Genomic DNA, 10343 nt, shown 5'->3' with positions numbered 1-10343 from the left:
TCGTCACTCCAGCGGTATCTGGGACGCCCAGACGGACGTTTTCCGCCCTGTTTGGTATTTATAATAATTAATAATACTGTGGCTCAAGGTATACAAATGCAAATTTTATCTTATGTGACAACACCTTATTGAGAAGACAACTTTTCAAAGATGGCGGAGAACCCTTGGATCTCGTTTTGTACTTATCATAAAAGACAAGGGTAAAGGTCGTCGCTGCATATAGATTCAAAGTTTCAGTCGGTATCGGAGCCCTGCGGCCCGCACGGCGCGAGGCCGGAGCCCGAGGGTCACGCCCCCGACGAGCGCGACGAGTCGCTGTCGGACTCGTCCTTCTGAAATAACAAATAGTACATTGTCAAAAAGGTAGTGAAAAGTGTGAAAACTTGTCAAAAAACTGTTTCAAGGCCTAGTATATATAAGTTACTCTATGGTTTACCTACTGTGTGCACTAGTGCTGCACTCTGGCGGCAGAACATTGCATAGCCATAGGACTTTAAAAAGATAGATACCTTGAGCGTGAAGACAGTGTAGGTGGGCGGCATGGTGTGGTGGCGGCACTGCGCCGCCGGCAGGGGCAGCCGCGCCACCGGCTCCGCGCACGCGCTCAGCCCGCGCACGTCGCCGCACGCCGTGAACAGCACCTGCCACCACCACGGATCCGTGCTCACATCGAACAGTTACATACCTTGAGCGTGAAGACAGTGTAGGTGGGCGGCATGGTGTGGTGGCGGCACTGCGCCGCCGGCAGGGGCAGCCGCGCCACCGGCTCCGCGCACGCGCTCAGCCCGCGCACGTCGCCGCACGCCGTGAACAGCACCTGCCACCACACGGATCCGTGCTCACATCGAACAGTTACATACCTTGAGCGTGAAGACAGTGTAGGTGGGCGGCATGGTGTGGTGGCGGCACTGCGCCGCCGGCAGGGGCAGCCGCGCCACCGGCTCCGCGCACGCGCTCAGCCCGCGCACGTCGCCGCACGCCGTGAACAGCACCTGCCACCACACGGATCCGTGCTCACATCGAACAGTTACATACCTTGAGCGTGAAGACAGTGTAGGTGGGCGGCATGGTGTGGTGGCGGCACTGCGCCGCCGGCAGGGGCAGCCGCGCCACCGGCTCCGCGCACGCGCTCAGCCCGCGCACGTCGCCGCACGCCGTGAACAGCACCTGCCACCACACGGATCCGTGCTCACATCGAACAGTTACATACCTTGAGCGTGAAGACAGTGTAGGTGGGCGGCATGGTGTGGTGGCGGCACTGCGCCGCCGGCAGGGGCAGCCGCGCCACCGGCTCCGCGCACGCGCTCAGCCCGCGCACGTCGCCGCACGCCGTGAACAGCACCTGCCACCACACGGATCCGTGCTCACATCGAACAGTTACATACCTTGAGCGTGAAGACAGTGTAGGTGGGCGGCATGGTGTGGTGGCGGCACTGCGCCGCCGGCAGGGGCAGCCGCGCCACCGGCTCCGCGCACGCGCTCAGCCCGCGCACGTCGCCGCACGCCGTGAACAGCACCTGCCACCACACGGATCCGTGCTCACATCGAACAGTTACATACCTTGAGCGTGAAGACAGTGTAGGTGGGCGGCATGGTGTGGTGGCGGCACTGCGCCGCCGGCAGGGGCAGCCGCGCCACCGGCTCCGCGCACGCGCTCAGCCCGCGCACGTCGCCGCACGCCGTGAACAGCACCTGCCACCACACGGATCCGTGCTCACATCGAACAGTTACATACCTTGAGCGTGAAGACAGTGTAGGTGGGCGGCATGGTGTGGTGGCGGCACTGCGCCGCCGGCAGGGGCAGCCGCGCCGACGGCTCCGCGCACGCGCTCAGCCCGCGCACGTCACCGCACGCCGTGAACAGCACCTGCCACCACACGGATCCGTGCTCACATCGAACAGTTACATACCTTGAGCGTGAAGACAGTGTAGGTGGGCGGCATGGTGTGGTGGCGGCACTGCGCCGCCGGCAGGGGCAGCCGCGCCACCGGCTCCGCGCACGCGCTCAGCCCGCGCACGTCGCCGCACGCCGTGAACAGCACCTGCCACCACACGGATCCGTGCTCACATCGAACAGTTACATACCTTGAGCGTGAAGACAGTGTAGGTGGGCGGCATGGTGTGGTGGCGGCACTGCGCCGCCGGCAGGGGCAGCCGCGCCACCGGCTCCGCGCACGCGCTCAGCCCGCGCACGTCGCCGCACGCCGTGAACAGCACCTGCCACCACACGGATCCGTGCTCACATCGAACAGTTACATACCTTGAGCGTGAAGACAGTGTAGGTGGGCGGCATGGTGTGGTGGCGGCACTGCGCCGCCGGCAGGGGCAGCCGCGCCACCGGCTCCGCGCACGCGCTCAGCCCGCGCACGTCGCCGCACGCCGTGAACAGCACCTGCCACCACACGGATCCGTGCTCACATCGAACAGTTACATACCTTGAGCGTGAAGACAGTGTAGGTGGGCGGCATGGTGTGGTGGCGGCACTGCGCCGCCGGCAGGGGCAGCCGCGCCACCGGCTCCGCGCACGCGCTCAGCCCGCGCACGTCGCCGCACGCCGTGAACAGCACCTGCCACCACACGGATCCGTGCTCACATCGAACAGTTACATACCTTGAGCGTGAAGACAGTGTAGGTGGGCGGCATGGTGTGGTGGCGGCACTGCGCCGCCGGCAGGGGCAGCCGCGCCACCGGCTCCGCGCACGCGCTCAGCCCGCGCACGTCGCCGCACGCCGTGAACAGCACCTGCCACCACACGGATCCGTGCTCACATCGAACAGTTACATACCTTGAGCGTGAAGACAGTGTAGGTGGGCGGCATGGTGTGGTGGCGGCACTGCGCCGCCGGCAGGGGCAGCCGCGCCACCGGCTCCGCGCACGCGCTCAGCCCGCGCACGTCGCCGCACGCCGTGAACAGCACCTGCCACCACACGGATCCGTGCTCACATCGAACAGTTACATACCTTGAGCGTGAAGACAGTGTAGGTGGGCGGCATGGTGTGGTGGCGGCACTGCGCCGCCGGCAGGGGCAGCCGCGCCACCGGCTCCGCGCACGCGCTCAGCCCGCGCACGTCGCCGCACGCCGTGAACAGCACCTGCCACCACACGGATCCGTGCTCACATCGAACAGTTACATACCTTGAGCGTGAAGACAGTGTAGGTGGGCGGCATGGTGTGGTGGCGGCACTGCGCCGCCGGCAGGGGCAGCCGCGCCACCGGCTCCGCGCACGCGCTCAGCCCGCGCACGTCGCCGCACGCCGTGAACAGCACCTGCCACCACACGGATCCGTGCTCACATCGAACAGTTACATACCTTGAGCGTGAAGACAGTGTAGGTGGGCGGCATGGTGTGGTGGCGGCACTGCGCCGCCGGCAGGGGCAGCCGCGCCACCGGCTCCGCGCACGCGCTCAGCCCGCGCACGTCGCCGCACGCCGTGAACAGCACCTGCCACCACACGGATCCGTGCTCATACATACCTTGAGCGTGAAGACAGTGTAGGTGGGCGGCATGGTGTGGTGGCGGCACTGCGCCGCCGGCAGGGGCAGCCGCGCCACCGGCTCCGCGCACGCGCTCAGCCCGCGCACGTCGCCGCACGCCGTGAACAGCACCTGACACCAAACGGATTCATATTTAATTACACTAACGGGTCTACCGTGATATAATTTCATTGTTTTTACCTTAAATTCCGACGTATTTTCGAAAACCTACTAAAATAAATTGAAGGATATGAAAACAATGCATTTTATTCACTTCAGACATCATGTTTCATAGTAACATTTACTACACAATCGATATCTAAATAGAAATAGTGTTAGTTTTATTTTTCAAAACTTCCGGGTACGATTCCCGAGCTTAGTACACATTTTATTTAAATGCAGTTTTTCTTGTTACTCCGATGACATGGTTCCTAAAAAGAGATCGTCGTAGCTATGTCTTATAATTTCATATTTTTCCCATACTGACCGATCTAAATGGGCCATCCTGTATAATCTTAGAGCATTTAGTAACTGGAGACGTCATGGCTGTCATTTTCTGTACGACACAGTCTGCCGATTTTTGCGGGGGAGGGGACGTCAAATGTATTGCTATTTGTACATGATTTGTACGTAACGTAATATTGAGCTGTAGCTGCGCGCGTCAGTTGACGTCTTTGACGGTCAAAAGGTTAAAGGCGACTCCAGTTATTAGCCCATACCTGATGCCGATCGTTCATGATGTGCTTGAGGCAGTGCTTGGCGGCCGGCACGACGTTGTTGGCGCACCGTGCGCTGCCCTCGGCGAACGTGCAGCGAGCGTGCGAGGGCACGGGACGGTTGGCTACCAAGTTATATATATATAGATAGATGTAGCCATACCTTTTTTTTTTTTTTTCTTTTTTTTTTATTTCCACACTTACAACTATCTTTACAGGTGCTAAACCTAAGACAATAGTGCAACTATTAACATATATAATTATATATCTATCTAACATACGTATATCTCTAATTGATGTTATGTCGCATATAACATAATATGAACAATGTGGACTTAGTGAATTCAGTCAGAGAACACCAAAACAAATCAATGTTCTCGGCGACTAGGTTAAGGGTCCGGACCGCGCGCGTCAGCGGCGCCTTCCCGAGCAGGTTGGTGCGCCCGCGCCGCTCGGCCAGCAGCCGCGGCCGGAGCCGCCGCCACACGTACCTGTCGGGCACGTACAGGCTCACACAGCTCAACACAACACTGTTGTAGGCTTTCCCCCGCAGCAATCGGAACAAGTATGTCGCCAGACACAGCTCTCTGCGCACCTGCAACTCGTTGTATCCCACCATGCCCAGGACAAACAACGTGGGATACATAAGAGGGTAAAAAGGATATACTCCATATTGTCGTAAATACAGAAAACGAATAAATTTATTTTGTATACGTTCGATCATTAACTGGTATTTCGCCTCATGCGGAGCCCAGATTACTGCATTACATTCGAGATTGCTGCGGACGAGAGCATTATATAAAGCCGCAACTGCTCCAATGTTCGTAAAGCTGTGAGACCGACGCAGTACAAAACCAAGCATCCTGTAAGCTTTTTTACAAATATTTTTAATATGATCCCGAAATCTCAAATCAGATGTAAATTTTAAACCTAAATCTTTAACCTCTGTTACTTTTTTTAAATTTTCGGCTTGGATATAGTAGTCGTGACAGATAGGGGTGTGCGCACGAGAAAACGCCCTCGGCGAACGTGCAGCGAGCGTGCGAGGGCACGGGACGGTTGGCTACCAAGTTATATATATATAGATAGATGTAGCCATACCTGATGGCGATCGTTCATGATGTGCTTGAGGCAGTGCTTGGCGGCCGGCACGACGTTGTTGGCGCACCGTGCGCTGCCCTCGGCGAACGTGCAGCGAGCGTGCGAGGGCACGGGACGGTTGGCTACCAAGTTATATATATATAGATAGATGTAGCCATACCTGATGGCGATCGTTCATGATGTGCTTGAGGCAGTGCTTGGCGGCCGGCACGACGTTGTTAGCGCACCGTGCGCTGCCCTCGGCGAACGTGCAGCGAGCGTGCGAGGGCACGGGACGGTTGGCTACCAAGTTATATATATATAGATAGATGTAGCCATACCTGATGGCGATCGTTCATGATGTGCTTGAGGCAGTGCTTGGCGGCCGGCACGACGTTGTTAGCGCACCGTGCGCTGCCCTCGGCGAACGTGCAGCGAGCGTGCGAGGGCACGGGACGGTTGGCTACCAAGTTATATATATATATAGATAGATGTAGCCATACCTGATGGCGATCGTTCATGATGTGCTTGAGGCAGTGCTTGGCGGCCGGCACGACGTTGTTGGCGCACCGTGCGCTGCCCTCGGCGAACGTGCAGCGAGCGTGCGAGGGCACGGGACGGTTGGCTACCAAGTTATATATATATAGATAGATGTAGCCATACCTGATGGCGATCGTTCATGATGTGCTTGAGGCAGTGCTTGGCGGCCGGCACGACGTTGTTAGCGCACCGTGCGCTGCCCTCGGCGAACGTGCAGCGAGCGTGCGAGGGCACGGGACGGTTGGCTACCAAGTTATATATATATAGATAGATGTAGCCATACCTGATGGCGATCGTTCATGATGTGCTTGAGGCAGTGCTTGGCGGCCGGCACGACGTTGTTAGCGCACCGTGCGCTGCCCTCGGCGAACGTGCAGCGAGCGTGCGAGGGCACGGGACGGTTGGCTACCAAGTTATATATATATATAGATAGATGTAGCCATACCTGATGGCGATCGTTCATGATGTGCTTGAGGCAGTGCTTAGCGGCCGGCACGACGTTGTTAGCGCACCGTGCGCTGCCCTCGGCGAACGTGCAGCGAGCGTGCGAGGGCACGGGACGGTTGGCTACCAAGTTATATATATATATAGATAGATGTAGCCATACCTGATGGCGATCGTTCATGATGTGCTTGAGGCAGTGCTTGGCGGCCGGCACGACGTTGTTAGCGCACCGTGCGCTGCCCTCGGCGAACGTGCAGCGAGCGTGCGAGGGCACGGGACGGTTGGCTACCAAGTTATATATATATAGATAGATGTAGCCATACCTGATGGCGATCGTTCATGATGTGCTTGAGGCAGTGCTTGGCGGCCGGCACGACGTTGTTAGCGCACCGTGCGCTGCCCTCGGCGAACGTGCAGCGAGCGTGCGAGGGCACGGGACGGTTGGCTACCAAGTTATATATATATAGATAGATGTAGCCATACCTGATGGCGATCGTTCATGATGTGCTTGAGGCAGTGCTTGGCGGCCGGCACGACGTTGTTAGCGCACCGTGCGCTGCCCTCGGCGAACGTGCAGCGAGCGTGCGAGGGCACGGGACGGTTGGCTACCAAGTTATATATATATAGATAGATGTAGCCATACCTGATGGCGATCGTTCATGATGTGCTTGAGGCAGTGCTTGGCGGCCGGCACGACGTTGTTAGCGCACCGTGCGCTGCCCTCGGCGAACGTGCAGCGAGCGTGCGAGGGCACGGGACGGTTGGCTACCAAGTTATATATATATATAGATAGATGTAGCCATACCTGATGGCGATCGTTCATGATGTGCTTGAGGCAGTGCTTAGCGGCCGGCACGACGTTGTTAGCGCACCGTGCGCTGCCCTCGGCGAACGTGCAGCGAGCGTGCGAGGGCACGGGACGGTTGGCTACCAAGTTATATATATATAAAGTCTATTTCAATAGAACTTGCTAACTATGTAAACAAACCGCCATATTGAAATTGTCTCTGAATGATGAATTTACCAGTGATGGGCAAGACTCCTACTTACTACTTTACTAATGTCAAACCATCTCGAATAATAAAATACCAAAAGTAAAAAACATGTAGTTACATATTTTTAATTTGTTTAATCACGATCAGAAGACAAATTAGTACTTAAGAATGATGTATTGATGTATTTTATAACCGCGGCGGTAGGTACAGATCATGGGTTGGGTAGTGTGTAGCGGGTTTATATCACAAACTTTAGTCACAACACTACCCATCATGGGCAATTGTAGAATTTAAAAGAAACAAAACCGTCATTCCATTAGGTCCTCATAACCTAACTTATGAACCCATTTTAAACTTTTAATTGAATATCCAAGATACAGTTATATATTTATGTATTTTACGGAACGGACCGTTTCAATAGTGTATATGTGTTTGGTTTCAATGGTATTTGATGAGGTGGTGTAAAAATTCAAAGAGAAACAGTGATAAAACAAAGTTACGTTGTTTGTTTACATAGTTAGCAAGTTCTATTGAAATAGACTTTAGATAGATGTAGCCATACCTGATGGCGATCGTTCATGATGTGCTTGAGGCAGTGCTTGGCGGCCGGCACGACGTTGTTAGCGCACCGTGCGCTGCCCTCGGCGAACGTGCAGCGAGCGTGCGAGGGCACGGGACGGTTGGCTACCAAGTTATATATATATATATATATAGATAGATGTAGCCATACCTGATGGCGATCGTTCATGATGTGCTTGAGGCAGTGCTTGGCGGCCGGCACGACGTTGTTAGCGCACCGTGCGCTGCCCTCGGCGAACGTGCAGCGAGCGTGCGAGGGCACGGGACGGTTGGCTACCAAGTTATATATATATATATATAGATAGATGTAGCCATACCTGATGGCGATCGTTCATGATGTGCTTGAGGCAGTGCTTGGCGGCCGGCACGACGTTGTTAGCGCACCGTGCGCTGCCCTCGGCGAACGTGCAGCGAGCGTGCGAGGGCACGGGACGGTTGGCTACCAAGTTATATATATATATATATAGATAGATGTAGCCATACCTGATGGCGATCGTTCATGATGTGCTTGAGGCAGTGCTTGGCGGCCGGCACGACGTTGTTAGCGCACCGTGCGCTGCCCTCGGCGAACGTGCAGCGAGCGTGCGAGGGCACGGGACGGTTGGCTACCAAGTTATATATATATATATATAGATAGATGTAGCCATACCTGATGGCGATCGTTCATGATGTGCTTGAGGCAGTGCTTGGCGGCCGGCACGACGTTGTTAGCGCACCGTGCGCTGCCCTCGGCGAACGTGCAGCGAGCATGCGAGGGCACGGGACGGTTGGCTACCAAGTTTACCTGGGATAGAGGTTATTTTATTACATTGTGATTCATATACTACCATTCAAGCTAGCCACCACCCACTAGCGTCTTTTGAGCGTCGGCGTCTAGTTAGCGCTATGGAAAACGGCGTCGCTGCGCAGTTGCGTCAACATTGCGTCAAGTAGAGTATAGAGTATGAGTCATAGAGTTGACTAGACGCCGACGCTCGGGACACACTAGTGCCATATTCAACCTTTGTCCTCCTATCGTTGAGTTCGCATTTTGCTCGCGAGAATGGGATTAAAAACAGCCAATTGTTCACTACAGAGGGCGCTATATTGACATCTCCAGTATCGCAACCAAATTATTATTATCACAGAAAATTTACTTGCCAAACCAATCTTTACCAGATTCATATTTGGCATAGTATCATTCAGACAGATTATCATTCTGTGTAAGTTAGGTTAAGGTGCGGGGGCCAATTCCGACTGCGGGTTAATCTCAACTAAGGGGTTGTGCACATATCACGCGACGTGTTTTCAGCTACTTTTTGACCCCCCCTCCCCCCTGGTGATATTTGGTGAGGTTTTTCGCTACCCCCCCCTCCCCCCACACAACCTCACGTGTATTTTTTTGAATTGTTTTCATGTGACCAAATTTTAAGAAAAATAGTATTGTATATAGAAAATCTTGTTTATTTTTCTATTTTCGTTAAATAGACTCGCTATTTTGAAGTGCAGAGTGAAACCGAGAAAAAGTATCTACTCATGTGGTAGGTGTTTTGTTCATAGTTTCGTTCACTGTAGAAAAATACACGTGAGGTTTCCTTATACCCCCCCCTCCCCCAACGTGATCTATCGTTTTTTCGTGACCCATCCACCCCCTATCGAACCTCGCGTGATTTGTGCACAAGCCCTAATCGAAATATCTTCCACGTTTTACATTATTAACTAGAGTACCATGTGTGTCCAGATCAGGGATGTAACGGATGTGGTTTTATCGGAACCGAAAACGGAAACAGATGTTTTCAATTTAGTTTAACGGAACCAAAAACGGAAACGGAACCGAAAACGGAAACGGAATCGAAAACTGAACAGGAACCAGAATCGGAACCTAACTTTTTAACGATGTAGTCGTTTTCCCCTTTCTAGAATAAACCTTCAGACAAAGTTTACACTTAGCCGGATCCCCACTAACTTCATCAAAATAGTTCCAAATCGAACTTGATTTCGGCTTGATTGTGCGTTTTTTTACACACTAACATTCACCACACACACTACACACAGTCAGTAGTCAGTACACAACAGAACACATACGATTTTAATTTTAATAACACGAATAAAACAAAGTATAGAAACAAACAACAAATTAGCGTAGCACGTGGCAAGCGGGGCGATGAGCGAATGACTGGTATGAACCTGTTTGTTTTTGATGTACTTACGCCGCCGCCGCGCGAAGCATTGACATCCGTTATAACTTCCGTTTCAAACATAACGGAACCGGAACAGAAACGGATGTGTAATACCAAACGGAAGTTCCGCCTTAACGGAAACGGAACCGGAGCTCCGTAACATCCCTGGTCCAGATAGCGAAAAAGATGTGTTGCGTGTGACTCTAGTTAATAATGTAAAACATGGAAGATATTTCGATTAGTTTAAATTATCCCGCAGTCGAAATTCTCCCCTGCTAATAATAGTTATTTGTTTTACAAGGGGGCAAAGTTGTTGTTAAACCACTCGTGCTTATATTGATACCCGGGCAAGCGAA

General features: G+C 53.8%; 1 protein-coding gene across 1 annotated transcript in view; it reads right to left on the bottom strand.

Moving 5' to 3' along the window:
* Window positions 1-1889: 1889 nt before the first annotated feature.
* Window positions 1890-10343, bottom strand: part of LOC134802591 (uncharacterized) — a 28657-nt gene continuing 20203 nt past the window's right edge. Inside the window, exons 10-20 of the mRNA XM_063775228.1 lie at window positions 8478-8612; window positions 3475-3606; window positions 3311-3442; window positions 3136-3267; window positions 2961-3092; window positions 2786-2917; window positions 2611-2742; window positions 2436-2567; window positions 2261-2392; window positions 2086-2217; window positions 1890-2042 (exon numbers count right to left, since the gene is read on the bottom strand). Coding sequence (XP_063631298.1) covers window positions 1890-2042; window positions 2086-2217; window positions 2261-2392; window positions 2436-2567; window positions 2611-2742; window positions 2786-2917; window positions 2961-3092; window positions 3136-3267; window positions 3311-3442; window positions 3475-3606; window positions 8478-8612 — 1476 coding nt within the window. The remainder of the gene's footprint in view (window positions 2043-2085; window positions 2218-2260; window positions 2393-2435; window positions 2568-2610; window positions 2743-2785; window positions 2918-2960; window positions 3093-3135; window positions 3268-3310; window positions 3443-3474; window positions 3607-8477; window positions 8613-10343) is intronic.

The sequence above is a fragment of the Cydia splendana genome, chromosome 25 (genome assembly GCF_910591565.1).
Source record: "Cydia splendana chromosome 25, ilCydSple1.2, whole genome shotgun sequence".
Lineage (NCBI taxonomy): Eukaryota > Metazoa > Arthropoda > Insecta > Lepidoptera > Tortricidae > Cydia > Cydia splendana.
This window is presented reverse-complemented; position numbering and strand designations above follow the sequence as displayed.